Source organism: Hibiscus syriacus, unplaced genomic scaffold (assembly GCF_006381635.1).
Source record: "Hibiscus syriacus cultivar Baekdansim isolate YM2019G1 unplaced genomic scaffold, ASM638163v2 tig00112738_pilon, whole genome shotgun sequence".
NCBI classification, from domain to species: Eukaryota; Viridiplantae; Streptophyta; class Magnoliopsida; order Malvales; family Malvaceae; genus Hibiscus; species Hibiscus syriacus.
The window spans coordinates 1,757,605-1,781,689 of NW_024063392.1; the positions used below are offsets into that span (position 1 = coordinate 1,757,605).

General features: G+C 37.4%; 2 protein-coding genes across 2 annotated transcripts; one reads left to right on the forward strand and one right to left on the reverse strand.

Moving 5' to 3' along the window:
- Positions 1-362: 362 nt before the first annotated feature.
- LOC120182755 (dehydrogenase/reductase SDR family member 7-like) lies at positions 363-17,779 on the reverse strand. The gene is made up of 12 exons (XM_039187628.1): positions 17,520-17,779; positions 17,365-17,420; positions 17,218-17,251; positions 16,571-16,669; positions 16,350-16,498; positions 11,152-11,190; positions 10,844-10,936; positions 10,417-10,515; positions 2,554-2,655; positions 1,819-1,902; positions 844-909; positions 363-607 (listed from the first exon to the last, which is right to left on the reverse strand). The coding sequence occupies exons 1-12, from the start codon at positions 17,710-17,712 to the stop codon at positions 521-523; spliced, it is 1,101 nt and encodes a 366-aa protein (XP_039043559.1). The 5' UTR covers positions 17,713-17,779; the 3' UTR covers positions 363-520.
- Positions 17,780-18,843: 1,064 nt separating this feature from the next.
- LOC120182756 (acyl carrier protein 2, mitochondrial-like) lies at positions 18,844-21,116 on the forward strand. The gene is made up of 2 exons (XM_039187629.1): positions 18,844-19,173; positions 20,690-21,116. Exons 1-2 carry the CDS (start codon positions 18,949-18,951, stop codon positions 20,864-20,866), a joined length of 402 nt encoding a protein of 133 aa, XP_039043560.1. The 5' UTR covers positions 18,844-18,948; the 3' UTR covers positions 20,867-21,116.
- The last annotated feature ends 2,969 nt before the right edge of the window (positions 21,117-24,085 follow it).

Genomic DNA, 24,085 nt, shown 5'->3' on the forward strand with positions numbered 1-24,085 from the left:
AGCTTCGAAGAACTCACGAGGTTTTCTAGATTCGGGCACTAGAAATTTAAAAAACATGAAAAAAAATAATTGAAATAAAAATTTATATATTCCATATTATTTTAGAGAGCAACATGCTAACATTTATAACTTAATATTTACTAATTATACATATAAAAAATACATATATATTAAAAATTCTTATGTGAAAATAAAAATTAAGAACAAAATTATGAGCATTGTCCAGTGAGTGGCTAAAAAAACTAGTAACCTCTGCAAAATTTGTAATTTGCTTTGAAAATTTATTTCATTTAAATAAACACGTTAACATAAATTCTTTTAAAAATATAAGAGAAAAATTCATATTTATGTAAACAGACTTATATAACTACAACCACATTCCACACTAAATTCGTTTCGAACTAAATAAATAATCAGACTCATGAATATGTCTAATTAATTACTGAGTTGGGTTGGTAAGGTAACATACTAGTTAATATCTCAATCTGGTGTGCAACAGAGATTAAGACGCCCTTTACTTTCAGGCTGCCTTCTTTTTCCCAAAAAGTAAGCTCAACGAGTAGGTGTTGCCTTTCTCCGCAGCAGCTTCTACTCGACGCCTTCCAACCTGAAACTCGTTCGCATTACATTAACTGTAAATCGGACACAACTGCGGTGGTGGGGCAGGAGCAAAACCCACAGTTTCGAGAAATTATAAAAAAAAAAAGAAAAAACATGACATGATACAACAGTTTGATTGCAGTTACAAATATTACAATGTGTTATAGGAAAACCTTGGGATTCATCGAGATGCAAACAAGACCGTGTCATGGAATGGATTGAAAGAAGACTGACGGACCATACCTTGTCCATGAGCCAATAGCCAATGGTAGGCATGTACTGCACCAGATACATTACTGCGAGTACAGGCTGAAGAAAACAAACCAAAAACATCAAAAATTGTTCTTACCTATACTACTTGCACAAGATAAAACCATTCACTTGTGTATCAGAGCATACAGTAGGAGAAGAAGAGGGTGACCCGTCTCGTGCGTGACAACTAAATACAATGTTCCATTTGCAAAAACTTAAAAGCTGAGTGCGCCTTCCAGACTTTCCTATAACTCCATTATTTGTAAGCACATTTTACTCATGTCTTGCTCTTGGAATAAATAGCAAAAAATCGACTATATGAAGTTCAAATTTTCATACAAGATTTAATACAATAAATATCTAAGGTAACAAACATATATAACTAAAATCTTGATACCAAATGTTATGAAGAGTAACAGTTTAATATGGATAAGTTAGAAGTATTTCTACGCATTATCATTACAGTACACTGAACGTAAAATTCCTAATATGCATGGATTATTGAAGATCGAAAATTCGTTCAAACATGAAAGGGCAAGAGGAAAAAAGAAATAGGTAAAACTCTCAAATAACAAACACCAAAACAAATGAATTAGTAAATAAAAAAGAATTATCAAATACATTAAGTCGAGAAAAAAAGGATCAGCATGACACAGGATTTGTAAGTCGAGAAATCGGTATAAAGTTGTGTTTAATTTCCTTATACTTTCTCCTTCCAATCATTCTTAAATTTTATATATTTCTTATATTTTCAGATACCGAAAACATTACTCAACATTTTGATTGGAGCCACTCCAACAAACTCCCACCCTCCTTAACAATGGAGTTAACATATAGCATATAGCAAGTAATTGGCTATACCGTTCAACACTTCTTGGTTGTAAGGTGTGACACATAACAAATAAGAGAGAGATTATAATTAAAGATAGAAACAAATGATAAGAAATTAAACTACTATGCAAATACCTGGTAGGATATCCAAACTTCTTTCAAACCATGAGAGGCAGCAATGATTGTGAGTTCTGCACACCTTTCAGCTGACACACGCTTCTATTGACATTAAAAAAAAGAGACTATTAAACTCGCGTGCAATGTCTAACAATTAAATCCCAAAAATGTTTTAAGAATGGACATGTAGAAAAGGGGACAAAAACCAGCTTTTGTACAACGTTGTACTATCACAAAAAATGACTAGTGAAACAGAAAGGGACTATCCTAAATGACTAATAAAGGGCATGACAACTGACAAGTAGAAAAGAGTATCTCTACAAGAGAGAATGTAATAAACTCATTTCTTATGATAGTACAACAGCATTGAAAAGGGGACAAAATAAGGTTTTTTATACAACGTTAGGGAAGACAGTAAATTGGCAGTATTGGACCCTCAAGCCATTTAGGTTGCATATGATAAGGTTAGGTTAATTGAAAATATTTTGAGAACCAAAAAAAATTATTGTTTAAAAAAAAGAGGGTAAAGTACACATGCTCCCCCAACTATAAGGTATTGTTTTGTTGAGTTCCTCGACTATTAAAGTTAGAAAATGGTCCCCCAATTATAGGACATTGTTTTGTTGCGTCCCCGGCTATTAAAAATTAAAAAATGGTCACCCTATAGTCGGGGGACCATTTGTGTACTTTTCCCTTAAAAGATGTCAATATCCAATTAGCTACATGATTAATTTAATGACCACAGGAACACACCTCAGAGGAAACGTTAGTTGTGGAAGATGTTGCTCCGGAACCATTTGGAGTTGCTACTGGCCCAGGACAAACTACAGTAACCTTAATCCCTTTCTGACAGAGCTGCATGCCAAAGAATAAAGGGAAAAAGGGAAAGAATGAGACAGAATATTTTTTTTTTATAAGAAAGGAGGTCTCATTAAAATTCCGCCTTCATATCCGTTGAAAAATGAGAAGTATCTCAACGGACATTGGAAGAAGGAAAAGAGTACCTCAAAATTTTATTAAATGATTCAAATTACACCAAGGATCAAAACTCAAGATAGGCTGGGAACCCGACTGGACTAACACTACTCACTTAAAAAGCCACACCCTACCCAGCCAAAAACAACATAGAAAGTTACCCAATGCCAAACTTAGCTAGCTATCCGCCTCCCAATTAGCACCTCTCGGAATGTGCCTTAAAATAACGTTACTAACCGATACACCATGGACAATATCCTTAACTAACTTGTCAACAGAGTCTGGACAAGATCCGGGATTCTTAATCCACTTCAACGCATTCACACAACCACTTTCCAAAGTCAGTTGACCCTTCCCCCTCCATTCGGAATCCAAAAATAAAGACAACCCAGCTAGGATGGCTTTCAAGTCAACTATTATAGGAGGGCCAGGACCGGCAGGAGCACAAAAAGAATCCAATTGTTTACCCTCATAGTCTTTGGCCAAGAACCAAGAAGCCAATCTGTATCTAGCTAAGAAGAACAATTTAGTTAGGTCTAGCTTCCCATTCTCAAACACCATGTTGTTTCAACATTTCCATACGGACCACAAAACGACTCCCGAAATGAAGTTCCATATAACAGACTTGGGAAGAAAATTCACCCAAGCAGATAGGAACAAGGAGAGCATTGGACACGTTCCAAAACCTCATAAACCCGACCATAAATCCCACGCAACTTTACAGGAAAAGAACAGATGGGAAATCGACTTAGGCTCAAGACGACATAAGGGGCACAGGGGGTCTTCAATCCCATTAACACTACGCTTGACTAGCTCAGACTTCACAGCCGCTTTTTGGTGAACCACCTACCAAATAAACGCCTCCACTCTAGGAGGGACCAACCCAGACCAAACATTCTTCAACCAGAACGGATTTGGTTCGATCAGTCCAGACGCTAGTCTAACACAAGACTTAACCGAAAACGAGCCATCTCCATTCCTGTCTACATACCATAGTCTTCCAAATCCAATCCCAATTTAACATTATCCAGAAGCGACATAAGTTCAATCCATTGATCCAATTCCCTGTCAAAAAGATTCCTTCTCATTTGTATGTCACAACACCACCCTTCTAAATTGAAGAAACCGTACTCCAAGATTTTCTCATTTTTATTTGTCGAAAGAACAAAAAGCCTAGTGAACTGCATTTTCAGTGGATTATTACAGAGCCAGCAGTCATGCCAGAATAGTATCGAATCCCCCTTCCCCACTTGCACTTGAAGATGCTTGCGAAAATTTAATCCAAATGTATCATCTGTCCAGCAATTATTCACCACACCTCTCCAAAACCATGAAGATTGAGATGGCAAAACTTTATTCATCAGGACCGTTCTAGAATCCAAATTATACTTGCAACACACCATCTTTTTCCACCACGACTCTTTCTCATTGACGAATTTCCAAGTCTACTTCCTAAGTAGAGCTCGATTCATCAAGTTCAAATCAAGTTTAATTATTGAGAAGAGGGGTTCCTTTAGGAGAGAACATTCTCTGCCCTCTTTGTAACCAAGGGGATGAATAAATCCAACATCTTTTTATTTCATGTCAAGTTACGTGGGAACTGTGGAATAAGATTATAGGGTACTGGGGTATTCGGCTAGCTCTTCCGCCAGACCCTCCATCTCTGATCAGTTCTTGGGCTGATGTGAATCCTAAATCTGCTATGTGGAAGTTTATTCCGGGGGTACTCTTTTAGTCAATTTGGAAGATTAGAAATGAGATCATCTTTGGAAAAAAAGAGTTGGATAGATTATCAGTGTTTTTCACTGTTCGGTTAAGGTTAGCCAAATGATATATAGCAAAGTATCCCCTAATCCCTATTCAGGTGGATTCTTTAATTGTTGACCCTTCTTTGGCTGATAATCTAACAGAGTTCAACGACCTGAACAGGATGGTGAAGTGCTGGAGTCCTCCTCCAGGGGATTTTTTTAAGATGAATGTGGATGGGGCTGTTAGTACGGTTGGAATGAATGCTGGAATAGGGGGTATCCTCAGAGATTGGAATCGGGTTATACTTATCTCATTTTCAGAAAGTGTCGGTCCTACTCCTACCATCCTAGTAGAGCTTAAGGCTATCAAAAAAGGCATTGATCTATTTGTTTCATCACAATGGGCTTTGAAGGCAGACTAATTATTGAAAGTGATTCAAAGATAGCAGTGGACTGGATAAAAAACCAAGCTATAGCCCCTGCTTTTCTGTTAAATTTTGTCAAGGAAATTGTCTCTACTGTTTCAGCTAAACAGGTTATTGTTAGGTGGATTCCTAGAAAGTGTAACTCTGAGGCTGATAAGCTAGCAAAGGAAGGAATTGCGTGATTAATAACGTTGTTTTGGTTGGTTTGTATGTCTTAGAGGAAAGTGTCTTAAGTTTTATGTAGTTTGTAAGACTGTTTTTAAGTCTTATGTAACTGGCTTATTATTAATAAATTGATGCACTTTTTTCCTCCTTCTGCTAGTTGGTTCTAGCCTTAGGGCAGAGGACTACTATGAGGGAGGTTTTTAATGAGGCATCCTATTCCTATAAAAAAAATAATACCCAAACCCCCAAATTCTTTAGGTTTGCATACCGACGACCATTTAACCCAATGGATGCGCTTCGTCTCAACCGATCAGCTCCATATAAAATTAGCCATGATTGAGTTAAGTTTTTTACGGACACTCGACGGCATTCTAAATGAAGACATAGAAACTTTGCAAGGAACTCAATACTGATTTCACCAGCACAACTCTCCCCGCAAGATAAAGCGTGGCCACTTTCCATCCTGCCAATTTCTGATAAAAACGTTGAACAACCGAATCCCACATCATTGTCGAATTCTTTTTTGCTCCAAGGGGAAGCCCAAGATATTCTGTCGGAAAAAAACAAACGAACAACCAATAGATACTGCTCAATCTTTAAGAGTATTTTCCTCAACATTTATACCAAAAACCTTACTTTTAGATAGGTTTAATTGTAACCCCAAGCACATTTAAAAAATTCTCATAACTCTTTTCACATTCTTTAATTGACCTTCTAAAGCATTACAAAAAATTCTAAAGCTTTAATTGACCTTCTAGAATCTGTCTTCCAAGGATAAAAGAAAATTGTGAAGGACCTATCAAAGAGCCAATGTACATCCTTAATCGTCTGGAGAGGAACTTCGACAAGATCTTGTAGAAACCTCCAACCAATAATCGGCCAGCAATCTTCCAATCTAACCGGATTAGGAACCTCAGGCATGAGAGTAATAAAAGAGTGATTAAACCCTCCCTCCCACCTCTTCCCCCATAGAAGTCATTGAAAAACCTTAAGATATCCTCCTTAAGTGATTGCCAGAACTTTTTGAAAAAACCCATGTTTAGGCCATCAGGGCCCAGAGCCTTATTGCTATTCGAAGAGGCTATCGCAATCCAGATTTCTTCCTCCGAGAAAGGGCTTTCTAAAACAGAGCATTGTGCCTCGGATAATTTTGCAAAATCCATGTCAGTATCAGTCACTCCAAATCTCTAATTGTTGGCTTCAAATTATATGCCTTCTTAAAGAATTCAAAAACATTGTATTTAATATGGATTGGATCATCAATCAACTTGCCATCGACTTCCAACAACTTCATGGAGTTCACCCTACTTCTCTTTAGAGCGCATTGATGGAAGAACCTAGAGTTTCTATCTCTATCTTGAATCCACTTCACACGAGATTTCTGAAACCAAATCCATTCTTCTTTTCTATACAGAGCCCATAAATCTTTCTTAAACTTCACAAGGGAGCCCATCGAAATTGAAGATGACACCTATTGAAGGTCCAACTCCATCTCCAAAATTGACCTCTCTAGTAAGGATATCCTCCCTGGCAGTTTTGAATGGCTATTATTGCACCAACCTTTAATTGCTTTCTTTGATTCTTTTAGTAAGTTCACTATACCCCCTTTTCTCTTATCTTTCATCAACTTCTTGAGTTCAGATTCCATCATATCTTGAAACCCATCTGATGTGATCCCAATCAGCCCTAACTTTTGTCTTGATCTGATTAAATCATTGAAGTTAACCAAGGCTGATTCAAAGGGAGTTCTACCTTACTTCATCTTATACCTACTCATTTATGCACTATATTTTATCATATGTTTGTATTTACCTCTTAGGATATACTTATCATATGATATCATTCATTGCATGAGTTTTATTAGTTGCATGACATTCATTGCATTTAATAAGTGTGTTGTTCATTTAAGCATACATTGCATTTAAATCATCTAGTTCATTTAGGGATGTAGTTCATTTATGCATATTTAGATCATTTAGTAAGCTACTTCATTCATGCATCTAGCTCATTGAATAAAGTTAGTTCATTAATTAAACTAGTTTATTCATCAAACTAGTTCATTTATTAGACTAACTCTTAATTGTTTCATGCATGTTTTTAAAGATTGAATAAAGTTCACCTTTGTGTCTAGGTGCATGAGAGAAGTTGAACGGTTTCAACAGATGCAAGAATATCAATCAGAATGTCTTCTAATTCTGGATGTGATACAGACGTTTTTGGGTCCATAAATCAATTGGAAATTATTCCTCTATCTCTTAGCTTTCCAACGCCTTTTGAATCACCTCAATCCGATATCGGGAGCTTGAGATATGATTGATTTACTGAAGACAGTGCAGGCTGGAATTTTCATTACGGGAATTTTATACAAGGATGATTTGGATGAGTTTGAGCCAAGGAAGAATCCTTTCATCTTCTACCAAGAGACAAGCAATTGATGGCCATCTTAGTTCACCAGTTCAAGGAATTCAAGGTTAATGTTATCACCCATTAAAGGCCATTCATGTTCAAGCAAGGGGACATGCAATAACCAGCATTCAAAACTTAGCATTCAAGGCCTTTATCATCTTTTGAAGGTTGATCATATTCTACAAGGGAACAAGCAATGAAGGCTGATTTTATTTCATTTAGCCACCAAATGAAGTGATAAAATCAGCAAGGAATTTGAAGAGACAAGCTGATTTGGACATGTAGGATGTCCACATTCATCCTATGACTTCATTTATCCTCTTTTCTTCCATTTGCAAGCAAAGCAAGGCAGCCCAAGAGTCACCCCTCCTTTTTGGACGAATTTAAGGCTAGAATTATCTCAAATTAAAGCTTAAATCATCCATTTTCAATCTACATGGTCAGCCATCAAAGGATAAGAAGAATGAAAAGTCATTTAATTGAATTTAATTGCATTTAGGTAATTGTTTTATTTTAATTGTAAAAACTCTTCATATGGTGCCTATCAACACTATAAATAGGAACCTCCATGGCATTTGCACTTAGAACTTTTTGCATAATATACTCTTTGAAAGGTTGCTTTCATTTTAGTTCTTGGATTAGAACTCTATCGGTTTCTTGTCAGTCTTAAAGCCTTCCTCCATTTCATTTTTTATAATGTTGGTTCCTAACTCACCTATAGCTAGTGGGTCACGCTCCACCCTCTATCACTTCGTTTCCATCTTTGTATATTGTTGGTTCCTAGCTCCATATAGCTAGCGGGCACAATCCACACTTTTTATTTTATCATTCATCTCCCACGCCATAACATCTTTTACCTTCATCATACTTCCATTCTTTCCACATTATAAATTATTATCACTACTACACTTTCCCCACTTTCCTTCATGTCATTAAACCACAACAACCATCACTCTTCCATCAACTTTCAAACCACTTTATCATAACCTACAACCTTTCATTTTCAATTTACTTATATCAATTTCTTTCTTGTAACGTTGTTTGTTCATCTTCAGTCTTCAATCAAAGCACTGCGAAGTTCTTACTAGGATCACGATCGGGCAACATCATATATGACTCGGAACATAACCGGGATCACATCACCATCCTCCTCCATCAGATAGTTAAACAACTTAAAGGGTTTAGGATCCCAATTGACACCCTTACTTTCCAATACTATGACGCTGTGATTTGATAGTGAATTTGGGAATCCACCGAGAAACGATCAAACCTAGCAAAAGAGGGGGATTCCCTATTATTGCACCACGTGAACGTACCAAAAGATAGTGGCATGTCAATCATCTTAGCCTTGAGAACGAAATCCCTGAAAATTCCTATTGAGTGCATATTCTGAGTTTTACCCTTCTTTTCCTACGGCGATAAGTACGAAATAAAATTTCCACCAACACAGAAGGGACAATCCAACCGCTCTATAAAAGATAGAAGATCCTTGAAAAAAACTCTCCTTATCAAACTCTATTGTCGGTCCATGTTGATGAAGCAACATTGCTCTGAGTAATCCTTCAATCTGCCCCTAATTGCCACAAACCTTTTGGAAATAGACTGATCCAAAACCTCCAACCTACTCTCGTTCCAAAGACTTATGATCCGTCCTGCAACACCTTCTGAGGGAGACATAGCCATCCCACACAACTCCCCCCCCCCAATTTTCTTAACAACGCAGGATTGACATGATCCACTTTTGTTTCCTGCAAAAACAGTACAAATGGTCTCTTATTTACCACCAATTTTTTCACAACTCCTACTTCCTTCCCAGCCCCCTAACATTCCAAGATACGCACGATATTCTTGACATAAAAACAAGAAATAAACAAAACCCTTTGACGAGACTGGGGAGTTATCTCCTGCTCTCCATTCCCTTCTCCTTCTCCTTCTCCTTCTCCAAATCGGAGAATTTCTTAGCAAAGGCCTATTTTCCTCCCTGAAAAGTAATGCCCAACATCTTACTAACCTCCCAGGTGGCCTCTAGCTCCACATCAGCATCTTCAGACTATAAGAGCCTGCTTCCCATCTCCGAGCGACAACTGACCTACCTCCCTCTAGACCTATTATAAACCTTATCAAAAAAACCACTATAGACCCTACCAATTGAGGCACTTCTTGCATGAAGACAATTCGATGACGGTGAAGTAGTCCTCCTTCGGGAGGAGTCTCTAGACTTCGAACGACAGCTTCAATCGACAGAGTCAGTTTCTCTCCCAAACGAATTCCCTGATGGTTTCGAGACAATTCCTCCTTCGATAATAAGGCCCTGACCTTTATTTCTAATAGCCACATTACTCTCGCCCCCTCTGGCCCTGAAAAGTCTAGATCGATGCTCCCATCTCTTTCCCAAATCCAAATTGGGCTAGATTTACTACAGGCCCAGAAGGACGAATTGCAATATTCTGAAATTCCTCTGAAATGGATTGGGTCTACCCACCAGAGATTGGGGTCACGCAATCTCTCAATCCAAAACCTGCGAACTCCCCATTAAAGCTTCTCCTATTTACCAGGGAAACTGTCCCCACGTTATTAATGGGTTCGTTATCTCTACCATGCACCAATGATTGTTGCCTTGATTCTTCCAAGCGGTCTTCTCCCACTACAGTCTCATCATTGCCATCTGGTCTCCCCTCTTCAAGCCACGAGGCCACACAGACAACCATTAGAAAACTTAAGTTGTCGTACATGCTTAATACTAACCGTCAATTTCCATGCTAAGTCTAAAACCATACAACTTTTATTTTCTTTTAGGTGAGAAAAAAATAGAGTCGCCCAAACTCCAAAACCTCATCAATTAAGGAATATTAATAAATAAACACAAAGAACAAAAAACTTAGTTGTCATCTTTATACCTCAGAACGCAAGGTATGGAAATATCCATTTAAAGCATATTTAGAAGCTGAGTACACTGCCTGACCAGGTGCAGGTGTCTTTCCAGCAGCACTGCTCATCTGCACATAATTGTAATCAAATCAAACATGTATATTAAATAACAAGCAAAGGAAACAATATAAATGTACTTTCAGCTCTTGAAGACTCAAGCCCATGCCTATCAACGTATATGATGCTCTGTAACTGGTCAGTAGAAAGAAGAAAAAAGATTGCATCACAACCTAAAGCTCTAAAAGCAGCAATTAAAATTTTACAGCATGGAGCATCTGATCACCCATTTTCCCGGAACTATAAATGCATATTACTCCTTTTTCTCTTTTCTTACAATAAAAGAAATTTTGCAATTTTCTATGGGTGAAATATCATTCAGTTCCACGTATGACATACCACAACAAAGTGACCTCTTCCCCTTCTTAGCATAAAAGGTGTCAGCAGCCGTGTGAGAGATATTGTCCCGAATACATTCACATTGAATGTAGCCTAGCAGCAAAGAAAGATAATGAAATGTTTACTTTTGTAAAGACAACTAACAAAAAATCATGCATGTAATCCTAATGTACTGTTTCATTATACCTAGACTGAATGGGAATTGTTCCAGCAAACCTATGACTGTTTAAAATTTTGTAGCAGCATAAGGAGATCCAAATATATCAATTAGGTCTAACAATTACTATTGCACAAGGACTCCCCCATACCTTAAGACTTTCCTCTGTTACATCCAAAGCCGTCGTTTTCTGCACACAATAATAAAATAGTAATAATAGTAATAATAGGGGGTGGGTGAAGAACAATAACATAGAAAAACAGTATAGGAAATGTTACTCTAGGCTTGGGATGCAACTTTTCAAATAGACAGCTATGAACTATAGAAATATTGTAGAAAAATATCATGTACAGACTGTCAATATTAGCCAGTTTGCTTGAGTTAGAGAATCATATGACATGCCTCACAGAAAGAAGATGCTTTGTCATTATAACAAACCATAATGCTGAGGAGTTGTACCAAATCCACATGCAGCTAGTGAAACTACTGAGCACAAGTAGTTGAAACTACAGATTGAAGATGTGGACTTTCAGTCGGAAAAGGGAAAGTAGCATTCATACATTCTTACTTTCAAAGAAATTAAAGCATTATTTGACCACAAAATTAAGCTATCAGATCAATTCATGCATAAGGAGCAAGGAGAAACAGCCAAACAGGCTTTCTGCAATAGTTCATATGATCACAAAAAGAACATACTTGATAGGTTCCCTCCTTCGCCAAACCAAAGAAACATGTTTTTGGTTTGATAAATAAGACAAGTTTCATGCTTAAAAAATCAGGTCAGGCCAACCTGCCCCAAGTATATTTTTTCTGCTATTTTAGTAAATTTGTTACTTAATGTGTTAACTAATATAATAAAATAATTCTTTTTTTATAAGAAAGGGAAGTCTCATTAAAAAACCCCTTCATAACCGTTGAAATACTGGGAGGTATCTCGACGGACATTGGATGGAGAAAAAGAGTACCTCAATTTTATTACCAAACTGTCAAGATTACAAAGGGTACATAGATCCTACAAAAGAAATAGACACCTAGCAACATGATCCAAACCTCCTACATACAAGCAAAACACAGTAGACTACATAAGAACTCTTAACCAATTCCCAACTTTACTAGTTCGTCAGCCTTCCAATTAACACATCTTTGAATATGTTTGACAATACGTTACGATCCAACACCTTAGTAGCAATTTCCTTAACTAATGACTCAAACAGGGTTGGGCATGTGCCAAGATTTTTTATCCACTCTAAGGCATTAATACAGTCGCACTCCATAACCAATATTCCTTTAGACCCCCACCCCGACTCAAAGAAGAGGCGTAAGCCAGCTTTAATTGCCATTAGTTCAGCCAAGATAGGGGGACCAGGCCCAACATGTTCCAAGAAGGACCCCAACAACTCTCCATTCGAGTTATGTAATAATCCTCCAATGTCACCGCTTTGCCAATCCTTATCTATCGCTCCATCTACATTAACCTTGAAAAAAATCTCAGGGAGGAGGAGACAAGGTGAGGGGAGGAAGAAACCTTTTTCATAGACCACTAAAGATCCACCAAAGATGGATCACCCACGAGAGTCAAATAGCACCGATACACTAGGAAACTTGGCAAAAAAACCATGAAGCCAATCTGAATATAGTAAGGAAAGAAAGTTGAACTTGATCAAGCGAGCCATTCTAAAAAATTATCGCGTTCCTACGCTTCCACGCTGACCACATAATCACCCTTGGAATAAAAGTCAAAATGTGTGAGCGAGGAACAAGATCCGACCAAGTAACTAGGAGGACTCCAAGGTTATGAGGCAAGATAGCAGAGACATTCCAAACCCGTAGGAAACTGCGGCAAAGATCCCACACCACCTTGCACGACACTAATAAGTGGTTAATGGTTTCTGTTTCCAACCCACATAGTGGACACAACATGTCCTCTAAACCAGAAATGCCACGTTTCAAGAGTTTCGATTTCACAACCAGTTTCTAATGGATTGCCTGCCAAACGAAAGACTCCACTCTCGGGGGCAACCCCAATCCAGACTTGATTCAACCAAAAAGGGTTGTTGGTTGATCGATCATACATTAATCTAACACAGGACTTAAACCAAGTAGGTCCCCTCCCCGTTCCCACAGACCATAAGTAACAATCTTCCTCCACGGCCCCGAAAGAGAAATTGCATAATAAAGAGTTGAGATTTAGCCACTGCTCCACTTCCCAATCAGCAAGGTTACGTCTCATTTGAATGTTTCAACACCAACCAGATTGATTCCAACATCTAAAATCTGCAATTGTCCCCTCTTTGTTGACCAAGAGAGCGAACAGTCTCGGAAACTAAGACTTTGGAGGGAAGCTGCCTAACCAAATGTCCTGTCAAAAACGAAAAGAATCTCCCTTACCCACCTTAGGCTGAAGGTGATTCTGAAAACACTTCCCAAAATCATCGTTTTTCCCACTATTGTTCGCCACCCCTTTCCAAATCTATGAAGCTCTAGGGAATGAATCATTTTTGATCCGAACAGTAATTGGGTTTACACTATACTTGCTGCACACTAACCTTTGCCACCAAGTATCTTTCACAATTGCAAACTTCCAAGTCCATTTTCCAAGGAGAGCACTGTTCAGTAAATTGAGGTCAATAATGCCTAGGCCTCCCAACATCTTAGGTTGGCATACAGTCAACCATCTAACCCAACGTATCTTCTTTTCCACCGGAACCCCCTAAACGAACTTCGCCATTATCGAGTTTATTTTCTTCAAAACATTGGTTGGTAATCTGAAGATGAATACGAAATATATCGGTAAAGAGCTGAGGACCAACTTAACTAAAACCACTCTTCCCGCCAATGATAGGTATGTTGCTTTCCAAACTGTCATTTATTGTAAAATCTTTGAATTGTCGAATCCCATAGTGTTGTCGAGTTTTTTTTCTACACCAAGGGGAAGACCAAGATATTCTGTAGGAAACACCCCAACGGAGCATCCCAAAACATCCACCCATTCCTTAGTCACCTCGTCGCCCAAATTAATTCCCATAATTCTGCTCTTAAACAGAGTCAATTGTAGACCAGACATCAACTCGAAAATGCGTAGAACTCTACTTACATTCTTCAATTGACCAATGGAAGCATTGCAGAAAATTAACAAATCATCCACAAATTGTAGGTGAGATAACATGAATGAATTTCCAGTCTTGCCAATTTCAAAGCCCTTAAACAGCCCCAATCTGACTGCCTTGGTCAACATCAAGTTTAATAATTCTCCAGCTAAATTAAATAACAAGGGAGACAAGGAACATCCTTGCCCAAGCCCTCTCGCAATCTTAAAATCTTCTGTTGGTGACCCATTTACTAAAACAGAAATAGTGACTGAAGAGATGCATTTGTAAATCCACGAACACCACCTCTGCCCAAACCCCATTTTTGTCATGATTTTAAGCAAAATCAACAAATCAACTGAGTCGTAGGCTCTTCTAAAATCCACCTTAAAGGCCACTCCTTTTAGTCTTTTTTTCCTCCGAGAATCAATTCCTTCGTTTTCTATGAAAGAGCAATCCATAATCTACCTCCCGGGAATAAAAGCGAATTGTGAGGGGTCGATTAAGCAATCAATGTGCAATCTCAACCTTCTGGCCAAAACCTTAGAAAGCATCTTGTATAAACCACCTACAAGGCTGCTTGACCCATATTCATCCAAGCATTTCGGGTTGTTCTTCTTTGGTATAAGAGTGATAAAAGAGTGATTGACCCAATCTCCCAGTTCTTCCCCTTAAAGAAATCCTTAAAGAATCTCATAATCTCGGGTTTGAGGTTGGGCCAGAACTTCTTGAAGAAACCCATGCTTAGGTCGTCAGGCCCTGGTGCTTTATTGCTATCTATGGATGTGATGGCCTCCCACACTTCCTCTTCCGAGAAGGGGCTTTCCAAAAACGATCATTGAGCCTCCGATAGCTTGGAGAAGTTGAGGTCCATAGAATCTACATCTAGCATATTCTTTTAATTATAGGCATCTTTGAAGAAATCTTGAACGCTACTCTTGATCTGATTAGAATCCGAGATCAAGCCATCCTTAACTTTTGGGAATTTAATAGAATTAATTTTGCCCTTCCTCGTAGCACATTGGTGGAAAAATCTTGAATTCCTATCCCCATCTTTGATCCACTTCACTCGGGATTGTTGGGCCCAAATTTGCTCATCCTTTTGGTATAAATCCCATAGCTCCTCCTTGTTTTCACCAAGGCTTCCACTGGAAATGGCGAAGGACCCTGCTGCACAACCAATTCCATCTCGTGAATCTTCCTTTCTAAATTCAAAATCATTCTAGGCAGTTTCAAATGATTGCTACTTGTCCACTCCTTGATGGCCTTTTTTGAATTTTTAAGAATGTTCATAATACCTCTCTTCCTTCTGCCCATTTGAGACCCCTGCAGCTCCTTTTTCACCATCTCTTGAAACCCTTCTTCCTCTAACACATAATTGAACAACCTAAAAGGCCTAGGGCCCCAGTTTACCCCACTTTTTTTAAGCATAATGGTGTAATGGTCAGATAACGATTTCGACAAAAGACTTTGAGTTATCTTTGGAAAAGCGGATACAAAACAAATGCCAACAAAAAATAATCAAGCCTGACTTCCGTGGAGGATTCTCTATTGTTGCACCACATGAAACGACCACCCAACATAGGTAAATCTATCAGGTTTTCCTGTAGTACAAAATCGTTGAATAACCTCATCGTATACATGTTTTGGGATCTTCCCGCTTTTTCCTCCTGATTCAGATATGCGTTGAAGTCACCCCCAAACAAAAAGGCATATCAAGCTGCTCAATGAAGGACATTAGTTCCATGAAAAAACCTTTTATGATATTGGGTCAGGTGATTTACGTTGAAAATACTTTTTCATACGAAAATTTCTATAATATTGGGTCACGTGGGTTGTACATATATATTCTGTGTTGGAATCGGTTATTGAAAATAATCAAACATGTCATGGTGGGTGGGGAAAGCAACAAGTAAGAGAGAGAGAGAGAGAGAGAGAGAGAGACTCCACAGTAAAATGTTCAAATGTTTGAAGGCAGGAAGATTTGAGAAATGAAGCGTGATGATTAAGAATTCAATGCATAACTGAACATATCACCACCTTTTTAAATGATAGTGTTCAATTATTCGATTGTCGCCCCTCCCAACCAAAATGAGAATGAGAAAAAAGCCGGCAACAAAGACTTCAGGACACATCTTAGCTAATGACCTACTTTGTTTTACTACTCTGTTTTCACATGTTCCAGGAAATCTGGTTAGCAATAGAAAATTGTTAATTCAATGACCAATGAATCTCTATCAAGAATTAGGTTGTGCACACTTACAGGACGCTCATAAGCTGCATTGTGGAACATATAATCAACACCAACACCGGGAAAAAAGGATTCTGCTTTGTCTATAGCTTCCTTGAGTCTATCCTCTTCAGATGACAAATCAAGGGGCAAAATCTTTACTTGCTCAGGTGCGTATTTACCTGCAAGCATACTAACATATATAATAGAGGGGTACCAACCCCGGAAAAAAAATTAAAATCTAGGACCCGTACCAGTAAGTTGTTTCCTAACTCGCTCCAGTTCAGTTCCATTTCGTGCAGAAAGAATAAGTTTGGCCCCTAAACTTGCCAATTGTTTGGCAAGAATTTCTCCTAAACAACCATTTAAAATAGAATGTGTCAAAAATGTGAAACAGCAATCCGAATCAACTACAAAACAATAAAAGAAAAATGCATGCCACATCATAGATGACAGACAATCAACAAATGGCGCGAGCAACACAGCTAAAACAATTCTAATGTACAAGATTTAAGGAACGATTGACTATCTACAAATCCTTCTTTTTACCTTAGTAAGACTAGATTCAAGATGCCACAAATATTCCAGTCCCTTCACCCCGCTAAAAGAGTTAGAGATGTTTCTTCCATATTTGGAACAATTTAAATAGCAAAAAAGGCAATAAAAAAGGTTAATAACCATAAATTTGTTAAGTATATAAGCCCTAAGTCCCAAAAGAAGAATAAAATTATATACTTATCAAACATAAACATAAAATAATGAACTAGTAAACAACCCCATAATCCATATACTGTCATGCAGTTGAATTTGATGAAGCAATTTCACAAACCCAAAAATGAGTAGCAAAATTTAGTGAATGAACAAAAAAGTTAAATAAAATAAATACTAGTAGAATTCTTACCAATCCCACGGCTAGCTCCAGTAATCCAAACAACCTGTCCCCAGTATTAAGAAAAATAAAACATATGAAAACCCCAAAAAACAGTACAAAAAAACTAATAATATCTTCTAAAAGAAAGCTAAAACTATTAGAAAATTATGGAATTACCTTATCTTCAATTTCTTCACGCTTTACATGCCTTTTTGAGAGTAGAGTATAATCTCCTGAAGTGTATTACAAAAAAGGTGCAACTTGACAGAATTAGAAAAAAACAACCAAATATGAAAAATGAAAGCAAACTAGGGTTTCTCAGATTATTTCACCATCAGAAATGGCAAACTTGAAGAGAAGGGCGGAGAGAGCGACGATGATAAACAAGGAAATGAATAAAAGCGTCAGCATTTTGAAGTTGAATATTTTGTGTGTGAATACGGTGCCATCACACTTTGAATTTATTATGAAGTTGATCATGGAGCCAGAACCAATGTTAGCCCAAACACTGCCGACCCAACTCATCCGCAGATTTCATGATCCTCGAACCCACGCTAATCGAGAGACAAGTCGAGGTTTGTTAGGCCGTATATGTATCTTGGAAAATTTTTGTCTCCGTTCTTGATTATTCACTTAAATCTGTTTAAAATATGCTAAACTTCAATGGAAAAAACTTAACAAAACAAATAAAAATATTTTTAAAAAATAATTTAGATCACGTTTTACGCGTGTCATGACAAGATTACTATTGGATTAGAAAGTTAAATTATTTAATTAAATTAAAGTTATGATTGAATTATAAAGTTAAATTATCGAATTAAATTAAAATTATGATTAAATCAATTTAATAAGTAAATAATGAAAATTAAATTTGTAAATATATTATATTTTTAATTGTTTCGTCAGTTCTTTTATCAAATGTTAACATCAGGTGATCTAATTGTGAGTAAACGAGTTGAGTTAAGTTTTTTTTTACTCAAAACGTTTAAAGTTGAATTTGATTAAACTTAATATTTTGTGAGCTTAAAATTTTTAAGTTTGACTTAAACTTAAAATCAAAAATTAAAACTCGATTCGAAATATTACAAGTCACGAGCTTAAAATTTTCAAACTCCACTCAGAATAAAAAATAGAAGCTCGACCCGAGCTAAAAAAAAATTAAACTTAAAACATTCTCAAACTTAACTCAATTAAAGCTTAAACTCAAGCTCGATTTAAGCTCGAATTCAAGTTTGAACATGAACCTTAAGAACATGAAAGACTTATATTATATATTTTTTAAATAATATATAAATATTAATATTATTTATAATTCAATTAAAAATTAAAAACTTTAATATTTTATTTTTTTGAGTTGTTTGAGAGTTTTTCAAGTTAGGTATCAAATAGTTTGTTTCAGTTTATTAAGAATTTTGAGTTAAGTTCAATTGATTCGAGCGTTAACTGAACTTTGATCTAGTCGAAATTAGGTGATTCGAGATATGTCCGTCTTATTTAAAACCCTTCTTGAAATAATTAAGTGATATGATTAATAAATTTAAACGAGTGATGGTTAAAATAGAATCACCAATAGCTAAGTGGCCATGGATACAATTTATCCTAACAAGAAAAGAACGACGGCGTATTTGGCATTTGATCTCTCACATTTATTCGCTTCTCAACTCACAGGCTTCAAAAGGTTACCATTTCCCACTGCAAAGAAAAAGGTTTCTGGAGATTTCCAGTAGAGGGAAGAGAAGAGAAGAGAGATATCTAATTGAAATGGCGGCCGTGAGAGGAGCTCTGCTAAAGCATCTGAGGCTGAACGCTACTCACCTGCCTCTACTCCGTAACCCCAAAACTATACCCAATGGGCTCTTTAGTCTCACCTTCAACGCCGTCCGCCGTTTCTCCGACGAGGTCATGGGCTCATTCCTCGACAAGTCTGAGGTTACCGATCGCGTAGTCTCCGTCGTCAAAAACTTCCAGAAAGTTGATCCTCCCAAGGTATTTGCTTTTAACTTCACTCTTTTTTTTTGTTCATTTTCCTTGAATTCTTTTGGGTTTAGATTTTTTTTTTGTGTTTATTGTTTGGTTTGGGGGAAATTGAATACTACTTCTGTTAATTAAATTAAATAAATTAAGTTAGGGTATTTATTTCGTTCACTCTTCCTTTTCATTATCCAATAGCTTTGTTTAAGTATTACCATGCTCTTCTTCAAAATAAAATAACAGTGATTTAATTCTATCTGTGGTACTGGGAAACATTAGTTTAGGTTTTGGATTGCTCGGCTCACTTTATGATTGGTCAGGTCAGGAGTAAAGGAGATGCATTTCTCCTAAATCAAACCAATCTTTCAATCATTTGGCTATAAATTTCTCCATTTTTGTTGCTTTGATATATAATAGCTGTGAACTAATAAAAAAACGCTTTACAGCTTTAGTTAAATGCCTCCAAATTTATGTCTTTAAGAGGGAAAATCAATGTGAACTATCTGAATTGACAAACCTGCATGTAAGAAACAGTGGGACGATCTGTTTGGTTGTTTGGTCTATCAAGTGATTTCGTCCCTTTATATCTGATTTCTGCTTGGTTCATTTGATGTGGGTTTCTGTGACCAATAATAAATTGGGGTGCTTGAATGAACGACGCGTAATCAGGTGGTTTTGGTTGTGGGTTTGAGATCAAATTGAAATAATAAATTTACTTTAGCTGCATTGTTAGTTTAAGTTTTTGTAATATTATTGTTGTCTGGCTCATGATTGATATACAAGCAAGGATGACTTGTAAGCATGAGGTCAACCTAAATTCTAGTTATAGTTGTGAAAAAAAAGTTCGATTTTACATCTACTCGGGAAGAAGCCTTTTTAACTTACAAGTGGACCACTGTAAATGATATGACTCTGGTTGTTGGGTATTCTACTACTTAGAAAGATGCTTGTAGTCTTGTAGATTCATAAGATGCCAGCCCTTATCTTAATTAAGCACTATATCAGTTTGTTGAATTACTTCAACATATCTTTTTGCATGAAGTAGCATGGATATGGACACAACGTACTTGTATGACTCAACACAGGCATGGTGACACAGGAATGTAATTAAGACATGATACAACAGTAAAAATATTATATATTTATTTAAATAATGTACGACTCAAATGTGTCTTGACCATGTTGAGATAAGTTTTTTTCCTTTCCCTACATATTTCTGCTTCTTGGCGGTGTACAAAGGGATTTCCTTATGTCAATGCTTCATAGCTTTTGCTTGATGCATCTTTCTGTTAGGAAACTGGAAAAAGTCGTACAAAACTCCTGCTATATCATATCCTTAGGGTTTTCCTTTTCCCCTCGCATTTCTTTTGCCCAATAGTTTTGAAATGATTAAACAGTATCATTTATTATGATTGCAATTTCTAGTGAGATATTCTGACCTATTTACAAAGACTCAAGTGTGAGTGTTAGATTCTGGTATGAATATTCCTGCGTAGTTGTTTCATTCTGTTTAGTTTTTTGTATTTTGCAGGTTACTCCGAATGCCCATTTTCAAAAAGATCTCGGGTTAGATAGTTTGGACACCGTGGAAGTTGTGATGGCCCTTGAAGAAGAATTTGGGTTCGAGATACCTGATAATGAGGCAGACAAGATCAGCACGATCAATCATGCTGTTGAGTTCATTGCTTCTCACCCTCAGGCAAAGTAGAGGGGAAATTATGAAATTCCGCCCTTTCTTTTTGTTTGTTTTCATCACGTTAGACATGAAAGTTGAAACTGCATTTGCAAAATTCTATATATCTCATCCCCCGGACAAGTGCATGTGCTACAGGTGTTTTTTTATATTCACTTCTTTCAACGCTGCTGTTCCCAATCATAAAATGTAACATTTTGGCGACAATTGCTATTTCTTTTATTTGCCTTAGACAGTATTTCATTCTGAAGTAATAAATTAAGATTTTTACTTTGTCATTGCTTCACTAGTTTGAAAACACAAGTTCAGTTTTAATTCGAAAACTTGAAGTATTTGAATCAGTTTCATGTTTGAATGTGGTTAGTACTATCAGCATTTTTAACTGAATACTCGAAATATCAATATTGAATCCATTAGAATCTCATTCTACTTACCCATGAGTCTATCAGTAGTTTCATAACTTGTTGTGGTTATTCTAGTTTTTTTAGATGAATTTTTCACCTTTTCCTTGTGTAATCTCAAGTCTCAAGTAGCTAGTTCTTCATGTCAATAGTTACAGAAAAATGTCTTAATTATGTATTTAATTTATGATTATAATTGTAAATCTTAATTATAATTTTGGATGTTATATTTTTTAATCAAATTAGCTGATTCTATTTCTATAAAAAAATAATTTAGACTTGACATGTGAAAATATATTCTTATTAAATTATGTTGACATTATATATCTTTTTAACATATTATATATAAACTTTGTATAAAAAGGTACACATTCATATAATTTATTAATATATTTTAAATATGCTCATTTTCGAATTAAGACCTTTCTCTTTTAAAGTTAATTTAAACAAATACTTAATACTTAAATAGATTTCTTTAAACATTTCATATCAGAATTTCATACAACAAAACACACATATGTCACGGATTGCCAGCCCATGATCGAACCCTGTTCGTTCAAGGCTATCAGAGACTATCTTTGCCACGTTTTGGGCCATCTAGAAGACCCAGAAGAGCTGGTCCATCCACCTTGGAGAGAGAAAGGCCTGATAATTATTTGAAATTATCTTAGAGATAATTCTCACTAATTGTCCCTTATATTGTAGTTGTAGATTAAGTATGGCTCTCATCCTGACCATTGGTGTAATTTATTCTTAACCGTTGATTGTAGGGGACTCCAACTATAAAAAGAGGCTCACCCCACCACATTTACTCACTTCAGATTAAGGAATACAAGTTAGTATTTACTCTAAACTCTCTATTTTTTCCTTTTGTGCACCCATCTCTTTGTTTTCCCCCATTTCCTTTGTTTTTGTAACGTTCTAAGCTTTCTTGCTTAGTGGAGGTTTGGGTTACTTAGCCGATTTTCGATCTTGAAAACGACTAAGGTCGCACGAGCTTGCTAGCAGCATTCTAGCCCTGTGACAAGTGGTATAAGAGCTTGTTTTTGATGATTTTCGTTGGTTCGAGATGGCACCACTACATGGCGAGGCAACAGGTTCCGATGGGAATGAAACCCGTAATGCTGAAAAAAATAGAGCACCATCGAAAGATGTTCTCACGTCCATCCAGGAGAAAGTTACCAGGCTCGAGGGTTTCATGATGGAAGCCAAGGGAGTGGTGGACATGATGGAGTCTATATACCTTGAAAGGCTGGGATCGTTGGATCTCGACAAGCTGGAGACCTTGGATACTATCAGGGAGGAGGTTCAAGATTCACTCAATGAGTTGGATGTGAAGACAACTGGTCGAGGTAATTCATTGGAAGCCATGGTGATGGCTTTAAGGGAGGAAGTCGAGGAACTCAAGAGTAAGGTTCCGATTCTATGGTAGCAGAGCTGAAAAGGGAGGTCGAGTTACTCAAGATCGAGTTGTTGGTGTGCAAAGTTGCGTTTGGGAATAGCGTAGCCACTGTTGCACCCAAAGCCTTGGGTGACATCCCTAAGCCAGAGAAGTTTAAAGGGACAAGGTCCACCCAGGATATCGAGAATTTCCTTTGGAGGCTGGACCAATACTTTACAACCATGGGCATCACAGAGGATGCCAAGAAAGTAATCATCACTAGCGTTTACTTGTCGGAGGTTGCCCTCATATAGTGGTGACGTAGATTCAATAATGTGAAGCGTGAGAACGCTGTCATCGAGACCTGGGCAGAGTTTCAAGATGAGTTCAAGGAACAGTTCTACTCGGAGTATGCTGAAGAGGAGGCGCGGTCCAAGTTGAGGCGTCTCAAGCAGGAATGGTCATTAATGGAGCATGTTCAAAAGTTTGTTGAACTAAGTCTCCAAGTCCCGAGTTTGAGTGAAGAGGACGGGTTCTTCACCTTAATGGATGAGCTGAAACCATGGGCGAAGAACGAGCTAAGACGACGAGGTGTCAAGGAGCTCTCGCTTACCTTGACGACGGCCAAGTCAATCATTAAGCTTGGCGTCAAGAAGGTGGACTCCAAAACAAAGCCGAAGTTATGAGGCAGCAGTGGTGATAGGGACAAGGCATCCAGATCCAACAAATATTTGAGTGGCAGTGGCAAGCCATCGAATGGTAAGCACTTTGATAAGAAAGATAAGAATATTATCCAGTGTTATAACTGTAAGGGCCAGGGGCATTTGGCGAGGGATTGTCCGTAGAAGAATAATCTCTCAGTCATCAAGGAGAAAGATGGGGAGGAAAGTGAGACTCTTAAGCTTGGCCCTATCCTTAGAACTATGGAGGTCAAGAAGGGTCGGAAGAAAAAGGGGTTGATCTTCGTTGACATCAATGTTGCTGGCCAGAAATTGAGCGCACTAGTGGACATTGGTGCCTCAAAGTTTTTCATGTCAGAACAAGTTTCCAAGAGACTTGGCCTTCATATGGAGAAGGCAAGTGGTTCCATCAAAATCGTGAACGCCGAAGAAGTTCTGATTGCGGGGGTCACGAAGGGAATTGAGTTAATCATTGGAGGTTGGTCCGGAAGGGAAGCCATCAAGGTGATTCCTCTTGATGACTTTGACTTTGTGCTTGGGTTAAGTTTCTTGGACCGGATCAATGCTTTCCTAGTACCTTTTGCCGATTGCTTGTGCATCTTGGATCCAAAGCAACAGTGCATTATTCCAGTGAGCCGAGGGTTCGGAGTAAGGGCCAAAGTTTTATCCGTAATTCAATTCTCGAAGGCGATGCACAAGAAGGAATTGACATTCTTAATTGTCTTGGTGTGTGATGAGCCAGCCATAACCAAGGAAGTTCCCGACGTAGTGA